The sequence below is a fragment of the Hylobates moloch genome, unplaced genomic scaffold (assembly GCF_009828535.3).
Source record: "Hylobates moloch isolate HMO894 unplaced genomic scaffold, HMol_V3 SCAFFOLD_13, whole genome shotgun sequence".
NCBI classification, from domain to species: domain Eukaryota; kingdom Metazoa; phylum Chordata; class Mammalia; order Primates; family Hylobatidae; genus Hylobates; species Hylobates moloch.
Window position 1 is genome coordinate 89,209,629 of NW_026652288.1, and position 15,859 is coordinate 89,225,487.

General features: G+C 42.1%; 1 protein-coding gene across 1 annotated transcript in view; it reads left to right on the top strand.

Annotated features, from left to right (window-relative positions):
• Nucleotides 1-15,859, top strand: part of USP13 (ubiquitin specific peptidase 13) — a 137,874-nt gene that overhangs the window by 40,900 nt on the left and 81,115 nt on the right. Inside the window, exons 4-5 of the mRNA XM_058426198.1 lie at nucleotides 8,018-8,139; nucleotides 14,373-14,515. Of these exons, the coding sequence (XP_058282181.1) occupies nucleotides 8,018-8,139; nucleotides 14,373-14,515 (265 nt within the window). The remainder of the gene's footprint in view (nucleotides 1-8,017; nucleotides 8,140-14,372; nucleotides 14,516-15,859) is intronic.

Here is a 15,859-nt window from a genome sequence, read left to right on the forward strand (position 1 = left end):
AACTCACAGCCCAAAACAAGTGTTCTGTGACTACATTAATTTAAAAAAGAATGCCATTAGCCCCAGATCCCATTTCTCCCTATTGTTTTATATCCCGGTTCTTTACAAATTTACCTCCTTCATCCCAGTAGGAGTTCTTTCTTTTTCTTTTTTTGAGACAGGAACTCATTCTGTTGCCCAGGCTGGAGTGCAGTGCCACAATCATAGCTCACTGCAGCCTCAACCTGCCAGGCTCAAGCGATCCTCATGCCTCAGCCTCCCAAGTAGCTGGAACTACAGGCACACACCACCACACACGGTTAATTAAAAAAATTTTTTTGAAGTGATAGGGTCTCACTGTGTTGCCCAGGCTGGTCTTGAACTTCTATGCTCAAGCAATCTTCTGACCTCAGTCTCCCAAAGTGCTAGGATTACATGTGTGAGCTGCTGTGCCTGGCCAGGAAGTTATTTTTTACAGGAATTCATTTTTTGCAAGTTCTGATTTAAAGCCCCCTCAACTGGTGCTTCTTATCTCCTAGGAACAAGCACTTTTCTCTTGTCGCACTGGTTCCAGCCCTCTAAGTTGATGTGATCTGTAAGTTAATTTCAGTGATGGGCTGTGTATTAGGATTACATCTGGTTTATGTAACAGAAAACTTAAAACACTGGTAACTTTGTTTATTTATTTATTTATTTATTTATTTATTTGAGCTGTAGTCTCGCTCTGTCGCTCTGTCGCCTGGGCTGGAGTGCAGTGGTGGGATCTCAGCTCACTGCAACCTCCGCCTCCCAAGCTCAAGCAATTCTCCTGCCTCAGCCTCCGGAGTAGCTGGGATTACAGGTGCCCACCACCACGCCTGGCTAATTTTTGTATTTTTTTTTTTTTAGTAGAGACGAGGTTTCACCATGTTGGTCAGGCTGGTCTCTAACTCCTGACCTCAGGTGGTCCACCCACCTTGGCCTCCCAAAGTGCTGGGATTACAGGTGTGAGCCACCGCGCCTGGCCTATTTATTTATTTTTGAGACAGCATCTCACTGTGTCACTCAGGCTGGAGTGCAGTTGCACAATCATGGTCACTGCAGACTCAGCCTCCTGCAGGGCTCAAGTGATCCTCCCACCTCAGCCTCCCAAGTAGCTGGACCACAGGCATGCGCCACCACGCCTGGCTAATTTTTGTATTTTTCTTTGGAGACAGGGTTTTACCATGTTGCCCAGGCTGGTCTCAAATTCTTGGGCTCAAGTGATTTGCCTGCCTTGACCTCCCAGAATGCTGGGATTACAGGGGTCAGCCACTGTGCCCAGCCGATTCTGGTAACTTTAAACAAGATAGATGCTTATTTTGCTGTCATGTAGAGGCTGTTGGGAAACAGTAAGTGCGGTGATGGCCTCATGTTCACCAGGGATCTGGCTCTTCCCATTTTCCTGCTTCACCCTCCATCCTGGCCCATGATTTTCAATCTCATGGTCACCTTACGGTCCAAAATGGCTACTGGAACTCCAACCATCACATCCTGATTCTGGAAAGCATGAAAGAGGAAAGGGGAGGCCGGGCACGGTGGCTCACACCTGCAATCCCAGCACTTTGGGAGGTCGAGGTGGGTGGATCACCTGAGGTCAGGAGTTTGGCAGCCTGGCCAACATGGTGAAACCCTGTCTCTACTAAAAATACAAAAAATTAGCCGGGCATGGTGGCACATGACTGTAATCCCAGCTACTTGTGAGGCTGAGGCAGGAGAATTGCTTGAACCTGGGAGGCGGAGGTTGCAGTGAGCTGAGATCGCACCATTGTACTCCAGCCTGGGCAACAAGAGTGAAACTCCATCTTAAAAAAAAAAAGAAAGAAAGGAAAGGAAAGAAAAGAGGAGAAAGAGGAAGGACAAAATAGTCAAAATAGTCTAATCTCCCAGCAGAGTCACCTTGCTTTTGTCAGCCGTCTCATAGAGCCCCCAGTCAGTTTACGCCTCTCTGTCAGAACTTGGTCACGTGGCCACATCTAGCTGCACAGGAGACTGGAAAATAAAGCCCACCAACTGGCTTCACTGAGTAAAGTTTGGGGTCTCTTATTAGGAAGAAGGGGACAGTGGGTATTGGGAGGCAGGTAGTAGCCTCTGCCACAGACTCTTTCCCTCAAAGGGACACTGGGGTTGTTTCCTCATGGAGAGGAAGATAACTCAGAGCTCTCTTGCAGTTTCTCTGTTATTTTTTCGCTAGGAAGTACTATTTCACTGGTACTGAAATGAATTATGATGCTCCTTCTGCCGCTTCATGAAACAGATGTAGGTGGCCAATGCTTTATCTTGGATGGAGGTGTTTTATTCCCATTCATTTGATGACTTTGTGAATAATTCCTTTTCCATCGGCTCAACAGTGACATTGAAACCATTGAATCATTTGGTTACAACCTGCAATTGACTTTACAAGGGAAGCTGAGGCCACTGGCTGGTGCCAAAAGGTGTCGCGGTGTCCTGAGCGGCACCCTGCCCCTCAGTGGTCAAATCACTTTCCCTCCACATTACTTTGATGTTCATTCAAGTGAAATGACCTCAGTACTAGCTTTTGCTGCTATTTTTTTTTTAACCAGCAACGACAATTATTGGTAATTGAAAAATCATTTAAATTCTATATTTTTAAAACATTTAGGATTAAAAATTTTTTTCAATGTGTACCTCATGGGTAAAGCTTCAAATTGAGAAGTTATACAAGGCTCTTCAGTGAAAATTAAGTTTTTTTCCCCTCCCTTCCCTGTATCCCAGCCACTTGGTTACTGCCTCCAGAGACAAATTTTTTGTTTGTACATCTTTGTGTATATTGTGTATCTTCTCAGCGATTGTCTATACATAAATAATGCCTTTAGATTTCTTTTTCCTGTAGTCCCTAGGGAGCCATTAACCCTTCCGCTCCCAAATTGTGTTCTGAGGCACCCTAGAGTGCTACAGTGAGCTCACCAGGGCACTGAGGGATATTTTAAGTCTCTGAGGGAACATAGTGATGCTCAAACATTGCATGAACGAAACACAGTGTACCTTTTACTATTAGGTTACCCTGTATTCCTTCCAATAACTTCATATCTTTGTAAAGCTGGAGTTTTTTTTAGTGGTTTCTTTGGTAAAAGTCAAGCACCACGTGAAAATCAATGTGAAATGGGAAATAAGGGTGGCAGCGGCTGATCTGATTCAGGGAAGTTGTGCATTGCCCAACAGCTGCACACATCCCATTAGTGAAGGTCTGGGGCTATTTCAGAGTGAAATATTTTTTCTTTCAACTTATACATAGTTTTTGCAAATGGTTAATTAGTTGTTAGAACATAAATACATACCAAGTTTTTTTTTTATCTAACTACTAAATAAACAGAACCATTAGGCATTTCTTTTTTTTTTTTTTTTTGAGACGGAGTCTTGCTCTTGTTGCCCAGGCTGGAGTGCAATGGCACGATCTCAGCTCACTGCAACCTCTGCCTCCTGGGTTCAAGCAATTCTCCTGCCTCAGCCTCCCGAGTAGCTGGGATTATGAGCACCCGCCACCACACCTGGCTAATTTTTTTCTATTTTTAGTAGAGACGGAGTTTTGCCATGTTGGCCAGGCTGGTCTTGAACTCCTGACCTCGTGATCTGCCCACCTCGGCCTCCTAAAGTGCTGGGATTACAGGCGTGAGCCACTGTGCCCGGCCAGGCATTTCTTTTGGCTTAGGGTTGCTGTGAAAAAATTGCTGGGATGCTTAGGGGTGCTGTGAACTGGGAGAGTTCAGCTAGAAAGGGACACTATTAGGTTGTGTTGTAGAAAGATAACTTGGAAAAATATGAAAGTTGGTGAGTTTGGGGTATAAGCTGATGTGAAAGAGATAGTAGAGAAGCGAGGAGGTAAGGGAGTTCTAGATCCTTCAAGAAATACCCTATGGCTCATAATGTTATTCTGGCCTAATTCCATATATATATATATTTTACAATAAAGCTACAAATATGCATAGATATGTAAATAACTGGTAATGAATTTAATTTAAAAAATACCATATGTTTGATACATCATAAAAAACAGTGTTAAATATTTACATCTTTATGCACTCTGTCCTAGTTTTCAGAGATAGGTGTAAAGGAGTTCAGTTCTCTGTGTCTGAAAGTGGAACTTTCAAGGAGCCACCACTTCACCTGAGAAAACTTAAATTCCACTTTTTTTTTTGGCTTAGACCAGGTATTTAAACTTGTTAAGGAATAGATTGACAACAGAAAATTTGTGCAAAATTTCGCTAATGGGCCTGTTCAGAAAGTTCGTCTGCGCCTCTGATAACCAGAAGGTTCTAATAAACTACATTTTGCTATTTCTTTCTGAAGTGGGTAAAATAATATGTTCTTTTGAAGGTAAATAGTTGGTTAGATTTTACAGCCCTTGGACAGATCGCTTACCTCCAACAATTAAAGTTAATATGGTCAGGGTGAGAGAACACTGACCTGGCAATCAGAGCCCTGGCTTTGGGTAGGGACCCATTCATTCCCTCACTGTCCTCCTTCATAGCTTAGGCATCTTGGGGAAATGGGTAGTCCTAGCCACTTCTCCCAGGGATCTGGGAGGATCATCGAAGCAGAGTTTGTATTTATTTATTTATTATTTATTCATTTTTAAACTTAGAGAAAGCTCTCTTGGGTATTGCCACTTAATAGCCACAATAGAAAGTAGCAGCTGGGGAGAAGTTGGGGGTCCCTAGGGTATGATTACTCTGTAGCTTCTTCAACTAAATATTTTTGGAGTGATGAGACATGATTTAGAGACATGTGGAAATTTTAGGTTATATTTAGGGCTGTGGGGTCATATGTGTTCAGGAGGAACATTAGATTTGTCCCGTAAAATCAGAATGTAGGTTACCTCTGATGGACTTTTCCCTAATTTGGATTAAGTTTTTTGGGAAAGATCATGCCTCTCTTCCATTCCATTGAATTAAAAGTAAACTTAAACTAAGTGTAAAGAAGTACGACAAAGTTCTGCTTTTCTTCATGACAGCAGTCTTGCTTCCTCTTAAACATGTGAGTCGCCAATTAAAATACAACGCAACTCTTTTGATATTCTTGTTTTGCTGTTGTTTTTAGCAAGTTGATGTTGACTTCCTGAAGTCCCCATTCACAGACATTTACAGAGTGTGTGGTGTGTGCTGGGCACAGTACAGGGGCTAGGAACACGGGAGGTAAGACTCATTTCCTGCTCTCTGAGCTTACAGTCTAGAAGAATTTGAAGGCGGTAACTTCTGAATACTCAGATTTCAAAGAAGATCCCCACATGGTACCATGGTCTTGCAGCCAAAGGGAAAGGAAGGCACTTTTGGTTGTGTTAGTTGTCAGGAATAGGGAGAAGGTGATGATGTTGATGGTGATGGCAGCTATTGTTTGTGGAGTCCCCTAGTACCTACCAGATCCTATACCAGGGTGCCTTAAAACTTTATCTTGTTTAATCCACTTAACAGTCTTGTGGGGTAGATAATATCTATGGCTTACTCACGAGAAAAATGAACTTAGAAATAAATTTTCTAGGGTTACATAGCTAGTAAATGCCAGAGTGGGTTTTTTTTTTTTTTGTATTTTATTTATGCCAGGTAAGATTTGAATTAGCTTTAAATGAGCATGTTTTCTGTGGAAAAGAGACAGATAATATCTTGTATGAGCTGAATCTGCACACAAAAACACAAGATTTATGCTTTGGTTACTTAAAATTGTTATATATACAATATTATAATAAAGAAAAATTTAAGAATAAAGTTCACTCGCTCATTATTTCCATTTGTTTAGGTTTCTTTCTAATTTTTGTCTATGAGCATAATATAAAGTCTTTACAGTGAAGACGAATTTTGCATTTTTAGCATTAACATAGCATAAACATTTCTATTCCTACATAGTCTAAATAACTATGATTTAAATAATATTCTACTGGGTTGAATACTTTTTTTTTTTTTTTTGTCTGAGATGGAGTCTTGCTCTGTCGCTCAGGCTGGAGTGCAGTGGCGCAGTCTCGGCTCACTGCAACCTCCACCTCCTGGGTTTAAGCAATTCTCTGCCTCATCCTCCTGAGTAGCTGGGATTACAGGCGTGTGCCACCACGCCCGGCTAATTTTTGTATTTTTAGTAGAGACAGGGTTTCACCATCTTGGCCAGGCTGGTCCTGAACTCCTGACCTCGTGCTCCATCTGCCTCGGCCTCCCAAAGTGCTGGGATTATAGGTGTGAGCCACCATGCCTGGCCAGGTTGAATACCATTTTTTTATTAAACATTTAGATTCCAACTTAAAAAAATTATAAATATTGAAGCATTCACATTTTTATAACATACAGAATCTTTCTTTGAATTATATCCTTTAAATTAATGCCTTTACTTACTAATTAAACTTCTTTAAAATTACATTTTGTCAAATGAACCTCACTTCTATTGCTACCTAGTAATGTTGTTTGGTTTGGTTCTTTATTTTGGTATTTCTGACTTTTATAATTTAGAATCTTTTATTAAAACATTTAGACCAGGCATGGTGATTCACACCTTTAATCCCAGCATTTTGAGATGCTGAGGTGGGAGGATAGCTTGAGGCAAGGTATTTGAGACCGGCCTGAGCTACATAGTGAGACCCTGTTTTTACAAAAGATAAAAAAAAAATTAGCCAGGCCTGGCAGTCCTAGCTTCTCAGGAGGGTGAGGTGGGAGGATAGCTGGAGCTTGGGAGTTTGATGTTATAGTAAGCTATGATCACACCACTGCACTCAAGTCTGGGCAACAGAGTGAGACCCTGCCTCAAGAAAAAAAAAAAAAAAAAAAAAGCTTAGACTGCATTTTAGCTGTATTTTTATTTATTTATTTATTTATTTATTTATTTATTTATTTATTTATTTATTTCTACAAACTGCCCTATCTTTGGGAATTTCAGAGCAGAGCTGTACACAAACGTATACTAGGTTTTTGATTGAAAACATGCAAGGTAATAACAGAATCTAGATCCTTTGGTTCTCAGGTGGCTGCTTCATTAAGTAAAATAACTTTCTTCTGTCTATAGAGCCCATGTTTCTGTGTGTGTGTTCATATGCCTGTTCGTGTGTAGGTTTGTGTGCATGTGAGTGGAATATAACTTGCTAGCTCTTTGTCACCATAGTTCCAAGCATAAATATACAAACATGATCTGGGATGCTGGCAACCCTGTGAAAGTGATGCTGAAATGTCCATATAAATATTGTGACGAGACATTTCCCTGAGCCTTCGTTTAACCTTTACCAGAGATGAACCAAGCAAAGAGGGGACGACTTGATAGATAACAGGCTAGAGGAGCTCATCTTCCTTACTGAGAATTCTCCACAGCCCAGGACAATATGACTACTCACATTATAGGGCTTCCACCTCGGGTCTACTAGGCAATAACTCAACACTTTAAGAGAGGGAGAGGGAGAGAGCAAGAGAGAGATTTTGTTTTTAAATAATAGCTAACATTTATTGACTACCTATTATATGCCAAGCCTCTTGTTCTCGTTTATCTCCTGTGTAAACTGTGTGAGATACATGCTACTATCTTCATGCTATAAACGAGAAAACTAAGGCTTAGAGAGTTTATGACTTGCCCAAAGTGACATTAAGTTTTGGAGCTAGTCTTGAACCTAAGTTTGTCAACTCTAAAACCAAACAACCATTCCAGCCTATTGTTGTGAAATCAGGAACCAGGTACCTGACACATCGTAATTACCAATCCTTTCCTTTTTAGGAGTTTCTAAGAAATTTTCTTTCTGAGAAATTCTTTCTGAGAATTGAGTATCTTGCACATTTGTCTATTTTAACTGTAAAGCTTTATGAAATGGCTAAGTCTTCATACATCAGTCACTGATATATAAGTATTCATAACTTGATGGAAAGGCCTGCTATTGGTGGTTTAGGACAGATGGACGGCCCTGTCAGAGGAGAAAGCTGTAGATGTCACACCCTTGGTATTTCATCATCGCCTTGGATTTCTGGCTTTTCCAGTGAGTGCTGCCGTAGTGTGGGATATTATTTTCCTCACTTCTTGTTCTTTGTTTTTGTTTTCTCCTCAGATCTAGATACTGATGACGATTTAAATAGCGACGATTATGAATATGAAGATGAAGCCAAACTTGTTATATTCCCAGATCACTATGAAATAGCACTACCAAATATTGAGGAGTTACCAGCCCTGGTCAGTGAGTGTGCACGGCTGCTAGCTAGATGCGCATGACTCTGTGTCAGGTGTGTGTGCGTGTGCAATGTGTGTGTGTGCGGGGGTGGGGTGGGGTGGGAAAAGCAGGTTGAATGAGAGAAGAGGATGAGAATGAGCGTGAACATGCACATACCTCTTCTCTTCTGTGACAGGGGTCTTGCCGGCTTACATTTCAGTAGTGCTGGACCTTTTGCTGTCTCTTACTTCAAGTGCTGTTAGGGCTTTGTTGCTCATTAGCTGGTCTCCTCCAGGTTGGGCTGGCTTCTTGCCTCCTAAATCACAGTCTGTTCCTTAGATTTTCAAACTCTGCACCCCAGATCTACAGGGACTGCTGGAGAGGGACTCTTTTCTGATCAGAGGGATGACAGTCTTTTTATCATGTTTATTATGTTGGCCTTCCATGTAACATTTTGTTTGGAAAAAAATAGAAGTGCTCCACTGCTGAAACAATAGCGACGCAGTTCCAAAAAGAACAAAGCATTTACAAACTACAGGTCTGCGGGAGCTCTGGGATTAAATGAACCTTCTTTTCAGTTTTACTCCCTGTGTGAACTAAGACTATTTTCTAGGTTTTGGATATTTTTAGCTGTGAGCTTCCCCCTTCCTCTTCCCTTCTCTTTCCTTCCTTTTCCTTTCTTTCTAATCCAGTTTTGTGGACGGACCTTAATTTTCTTGAATGACTTGAAGCTGGAGCTGCTGGTAGTGATCTAGGGAAGCCAGGTTTTGTTTTCCTTCGATTCTCGCGTGCTGGAAGTGGGCACAGAGTTCCTGTGGGGACCCTAACTGTTTTTCCTGCTCTTTGCTTATTTCCTGTATTGCCTGTACCACTTTGTCCTCTTTCCTTTTTTTTTTGTTTTGGTGTCCCATTTATTTATTTACTTATTTTTCTTTTTTGAGATGGAGTCCCGCTCTGTCGCCCAGGCTGGAGTGCAGTGGCGCGATCTCGGCTCACTGCAAGCTCCGCCTCCCAGGTTCACACCATTCTCCTGCCTCAGCCTCCCTAGTAGCTGGGACTACAGGCGCCCACTGCCACGCCCAGAGAATTTTTTGTATTTTTAGTGCAGACGGGGTTTCACTGTGTTAGCCAGGATGGTCTCGATCTCCTGACCTCGTGATCCGCCGGCCTCGGCCTCCCAAAGTGCTGGGATTATAGGCGTGAGCCACCGCCCCCGCCAGGTCTCCCATTTCTTTTCCTCTTTCCACTCTGTGCACACCTTGACTTCCCAGAGCCTGGCCACAGATGGCAGTGGGGTCAGGGTGGGTTGAGTTTAGACATGCATGTTCATTTTTTCCCTCCTCAAACCATGCCAGAACCAAAGCCAGCTCTTTAGATCCCGGAGTCTTCTGGACATTGCATGACTCTCTCTGTAGCCATCTGCTTACTTGTCCCTGCCAAGAGGGGACATTTGTGCTTGGGGTTTCCATGTCACTAGGGACTCGGTTTCCACCATTCATTCTCTTTTGCCCCAATCTACTTTATATCTAAGATCATAGAAATGAGAATTTTGTGTATATTTATTTATTGGGCCTCTTCTTTTAGTACTAAGTGCACAGTGTTCAGTAAGGCATATGGAATTAAATTACCTTTGCTTTCTCCAATTCCATGTTGACTCATGTGGCTGTTACCAAGGATAAAATATATTAGTGGACAAAATGGCCTTACCTCATCCCATTACCTGAAATTGTATACTAATGCTTATATTTCTGTAATACTGAGAGTTCTTACTGCCTTGTTTAATATAACTCTTATTTCTGCCGTCAGAAGAGAAGAAACATGGTGAATAAATATTATGATAAATTATTTTCCTTTCAGCCCCTCATGAATAAGTTTTTATGTTAAAAAATTAATAAAAAAGCCTTTTCTTATTGTTGTACTTGAAGTATAATTTGAAATGTGATTAGTCTTATTTAAAATAAAGAGAAGTGCCATAGAAATCTGAATCCAGCAAGATATGTCATTTTTAATATAGTCTTTTAGTATTAAGAAATATTTTAAGAATGAAAAAAGAAGAATTATTTGGAAGATGAGGGTGGGGAGATTAAAGGAAAAGCCTGGACTTATCTGATGGTAACTGATAGGATTTATCTACGTAGAAGATGCCAGTTACTATATTTTCTTTTCATGCTTTTGCTATATTTTTGGTGTTCAACAATTCTCTTTTTAAACTGTTAAATAACAAAAATTATTGAGCTCAAAACATCTAACCAGGTGATTCTTCCTTCATCTTCTGAGTGTCTTAGTGCAGAAGAATTTCAGTTTCAGAGAGTGACTCTATAGATTCTACCAGAAAGTTAAAGCACCTCTGAGTGATGCTGGGTTCACAGAGACATAGCAGTGTGAGCTCAGCAGGGGTCTTAGAGCTTGAAATCCAGTGCCTTCACTTCTGACATCAGGAATTGGAGCAGTGGTGTGCTTCTAAATGTTTAACAACAGGCTCCCTAGGAAAAAAAAAGCCCTGTTTTGTAGTGTCTGCTGATTCCATGGTGTAAATACTCCCACCATGACTGATTTCAGGTTATCAATGTGACGTCACTGAATGCGGTGTTGGAAAGAGATTGGTAGTAGCAGATCATTATACAGAATTTCCAGCATTCCGTTGACATGCATGTAAATAAAACCTCAAGAGCACATAGATAATAATGAGATACAGTAAAACAATTAGGAAGTGAAGAATTTTTGATTATATGTCACCTTTTAAAAACATTTTATTTAGTCGTATGTTTATATGATTTAATGTTTTATAATGGCTGTATTTAGCAACCATCTTGCCGAATTTCTTAAAATTTAAAGCTGGACTCTTATGAGCCAGTTTGAGCCAGTTCCAGTGCAGAACTGAACTGGAGGCTTACGAAGGCTTGGGATGGAGCCAGGACTAGTACCAAGGTCTTTTCGCATCACTTCAGATAACATATCCAGGGAAAAATAGTTCACAGTGTGATTACAGGATGATGGATCCTGACCTTCAGCTGTCACCCATAAAAAGGGCCTTTAAGTGATTTTGGATGATATTCTGAAAACACTGGATCAGTGTTTTATAGGCCCAGAAGTCTAAGGATGTTTTGTTGGTTGTCACCCCAAAGATATTCAAAGACAAAGGAGAAGATTCTATTTGAGTCTTGTTCAGAATCATAGTGCACTGCAAACCAGAACGTTTAGAAAAGATCTAGTAGGGGTGGAGACAGTCCTAAGGAGGACACAGACATGATTTGGGTAGTTGATGAAACAAACAAGGAGGTTACAATAGGTCAGACTCAAAAGATTAGGAGGCTACACAACAGCCTCCTTACTGTGGTCTTTCCTCCACGCCTGGCCTCTTCCCTGTACAGCAGCCAGCGTGATCTGCTGTGAAAATTAGATCCTATCCTTCTTCAGCTTAAAACTCTCAATGCTACTGACTGATGACACTGGGCTACTCACAGTCAGGAACAAGGAAGAAGTCCTGGCCAGAAGTGCTAAGGTGGCATGTCCCAAACCCATAAAGCCTGGAAGGGGCTTGTGGTGAACTCAGCTCTATTTTCTATGGGCATTTCTGGAAGGTGATGGGGGATGAGTCTTCAAAATAGAAAGAAAAAGCTAATTATACAACAGCATTTGTAGTGGGAGATAAATGGGCTTTTGAAAGGCTTAACAATATTTATTAAGTCCCGATCTCTAATGGATTATAAGCTTGTTGAGGCCGGGGCCTCCTCCTTGTTCCTGACTGTGAGTAGCTCAATGTCATCAACGAGTAGTGGTCAGTATAACCTTGGAGAGTTGTTTTTTTTTTTTTTTTGTATTTTTAGTAGAGACGGGGTTTCACTGCGGTCTCGATCTCCTGACCTCGTGATCCGCGCGCCTCGGCCTCCCAAAGTGCTGGGATTACAAGCGTGAGCCACCGCGTCCGGCCAACCTTGGAGAGTTTTAAGCTGGAGAAGGATAGGATATAATTTTCACAGCAGATCACTCTGGCAGATCACTCTGGCTGCTGTGCAGAGAAGAGGGGCAGGGCTAGAGGGAAGGCCACGGTAAGGAGGTTGTTGTGTAGCTATCAGGGAACCATCATGGTGGCTAGGACCAGGAGGGGTGGGGTTGGAGTGGACATGAGGCCCATCGCAGGGCTGTTAGGAATTGCCTGTGGGCTAGGTGGGGGTGAAATGGCAGCTGAGGGAACTTCGTCCATTGTTTCTTGTTCCTTCCTTGGTTCTAGGGTCAGAAGCCAGGACCCAGACACATGGGAAACTGCTACTCAGGGGAAAACGATCAGCTCATTGTGCAGGATATTAGTGATGTAGATTACAAATTTTGTTATTTATTTATTTTTTTACAATTTAGTGGTGTTTATTATATTAGAGTTGGGCATCCATCACCGCTATCTAATTTTAGAAGATTTCTCTTGCCCCACTAAAAACCCATACCCCTTAGCCATCGTCCTCCAACCCTTCCTCCATGCTGAGCCTGTGGCACTCACTAATCTGCTTTCTATAGATTTGTCTACGCTGGACCTTTCATATAAATGGAATCATGTAATATTTTGCTATTTGTGACTGACTTTTTCACTTAGAATATATTTTCAAAGTTTATCTATATTGTAGCATGTATCAATATTTCATTCCTTTTCATTGGTAAATAACATTCCATTGTATTTACATCCAACATTTTATTTTACATTCTATTTGTTATGTCCATAGGCATTTGGGTTGTTTCCATTATTATTATTATTTTTTTTTTTTTTTTGAGACGGAGTCTCGCTCTGTCGCCCAGGCTGGAGTGCAGTGGTGCAATCTCAGCTCACTGCAAGCTCCGCCTCCTGGGTTCACGCCATTCTCCTGCCTCAGCCTCTCCAAGTAGCTGGGACTACAGGCGCCCGCCACCACGCCCGGCTAATTTTTTGTATTTTTAGTAGAGACGGGGTTTTACCATGGTCTCGATCTCCTGACCTCGTGATCCGCCCACCTCGGCCTCCCAAAGTACTGGGATTACAAGCGTGAGCCACCGCGCCCAGCCATTATTTTTATTTTTTATTAAAAAAATTTTTTTTTGAGGCAGGGTTTCTCTCCTGTTGCCCAGATTGGAGTGCAATGGTGTGTTCTCAGCCCACTACAGCCTCCGCCTCCCAGGCTCAAGCAATCCTCCTGCCTCAGTCTCCTGAGTAGCTGGGACTACAGGCGCATGTCACCACACCTAGCTAATTTTTGTATTTTTAGTAGAGATAGGGTTTCACCATGTTAGCCAGGCTGGTCTCGAACTCTGACCTCAAGTGATCTGCTGGTCTCGGCCTCCCAAAGTGCTGGGATTACAGGTTTGAACCACCATGCCTGGCCCCATTTTTCTGATTATTCTAAATAATGCTATTATGAAAAGTTGTGTACAGGTTTTTGTGTGGACACATATTTTCATTTCTCTTGGGTATATACCTATATTAGAATGGCTGGGTCATGAGATAACTCTGTTTAACCATTTGATGAACTACTGAACTGTTTTCCAAAGCGGCTGTACCAGTTTACTTTGCAACCACAATATAAGTTTTTAAAAGACAGCTAGAAATAGCTTATAGCATTAAGCCAATAGCACATTGGGTAATACGCATATGGCCAGAATCAATCAGGTAGGGAGAGGGCAGAGAGTCTGTTTTCCTCCTCCCCTGTGGTCAGTTGGTGCCGAGCAGGACATCACAGATTTTCTCATGATGTGGACTAATCTGGCACAGAGACACCCAGGCATGTCCCTGTCCAGGGTCACATTTGCACCAGATTAAGAAATGGAGCCATGCTGCTTACATTCCATTCAAGTGCCCTTGACCACATGCCATTGTGTGATGAGTTGAGGATATTGGATATCTGAGTGTACATTTGTTATGAGGAAAACACACCACTTGGGTAAATCCTGGGCGTTCCTGTATCTAATTTCACCCTTGCAAATTGTTCACCTCCTACTTTTCACCCTGCTTGCTAAGTGGTAGAAATTGTTAAATCTGACCTCTAAGCTTGGGCTTAGAAAATGAATTTAGTTTCTTGCTATCTGTGACATTGTCAATACTACAAACACTAGGCCAGGGACAAAACCTAGCTCGATCCAGGGAAAGTGCAGGAAAACAGGATCTCTCTCTTGTGACAACTACGCTGTTTGCATTTCTTCAGTTTTTAAATTCATATTCTAGTGAATTTGCTATTTACTAGCAAATTGTTATTTTCTCAAACCGTTTTTATATATTACATCTGGGTTTGTCTTATAGGTAACAATTGCTTGTGATGCAGTTCTCAGCTCAAAATCTCCGTACAGAAAGCAGGACCCAGACACATGGGAAAATGAATTGCCAGTATCTAAATATGCCAACAACCTCACCCAGCTGGACAATGGAGTCAGGATTCCTCCAAGGTGAGAGTCAAATAGCAGAATGGAACTTTACTCCCTAAAACTGACCAAAGGAATATTTGTTTTCTACCTCTTTTTTGAATTGGCAGTTATATTTTTTCTTACCAGATGCCTTTTATTAAAAGTAAATATAAAACTTCTCTAAAATTGTCTGTAGCTTTGTAGTGGATGCTGAATGTGCCCAGTCCATACCCCTAAGCCCCTCCCTGCCCTGAAGCTGCCAGTTGCAAGCACTTGAAACGCTTTGCCTGAGAGCTTTTTCTGCTTGCTGAAGCCAGTGAGGCCGGTGCACGGGACAGTCAGAAACACCAGAGTGAAGCTCCCTGCCTCCTCCTGGAGTAGCCCTAAACCAGCGACTGTGGCGTGGGTGGATTAATATCCCAGTTTTCTGTCCCTGCAGGTGGGATATCTGTCTCTTGCAATTCCCCACATGGCCTGAGCCCCAGTCGCCCACAGTGTACATTTGCTCACTGGCATATCCTGCACCAGCTTCCTACCCTTTCTTGTCTCTCTTCCCCACTTCCCTGGGATCACTTCCCAGACAAGCCATTTACCTTCACTTTTTTGTCTCAGAGTCTTGTTTTAGGGCAGTCCAACTTACAAGTCTTTGGTTGTCACATTTTGGCTGGAATAATCTTTGGGCTCCATTCATATCTCCTCTTATTAGGTGCCAGTGTGTTTACAGAGGCAGGTGTTGGTGGATAGGCAGATGGATTAGGAATGTGTCTGATTTGGCTGAATCCTGACAGTTGCACGGCATTCACCTTCTGTGTGGTCTTTGGAAATGAGAGTTACTTCTGGACATCCGTTTCTCCGTTTGTAGAAATAGAGATGGTAATACTGATGCTGAAAGGTGTTTATTAGAATTAAATGATGAGACTTCTGTAAGGTACTTGGCATGTAGTTGACATTTAGCATTTAGTCAAGTTGGTCTCCTTTCTAATTAATTTAGGTTTGCAGTGTAGTCGGTTTTGCATAAACTAGCTTTACTGTATGTGATTAATGCTTTAGAACTGTAGACATTTATACACACAGGATCCTTAATATTTTAAACTTGTTCAAGCTTCGTTGTCCTTCATGGAGGAGTTTTAAGGAAATGAGCTCCTCTCCTAGCCCGAAATTTTGTGTCAGTTTTCAAAAGTAAAAAAGCCACTCGGGGCCGGGCGCGGTGGCTCATGCTTGTAATCCCAGCACTTTGGGAGGCCGAGGCGGGCGGATCACGAGGTCAGGAGATCCAGACCACGGTGAAACCCCGTCGCTACTAAAAATACAAAAAAAAGTAGCCGGGCGTGGTGGCGGGCGCCTGTAGTCCCAGCTACTCGGAGAGGCTGAGGCAGGAGAATGGCG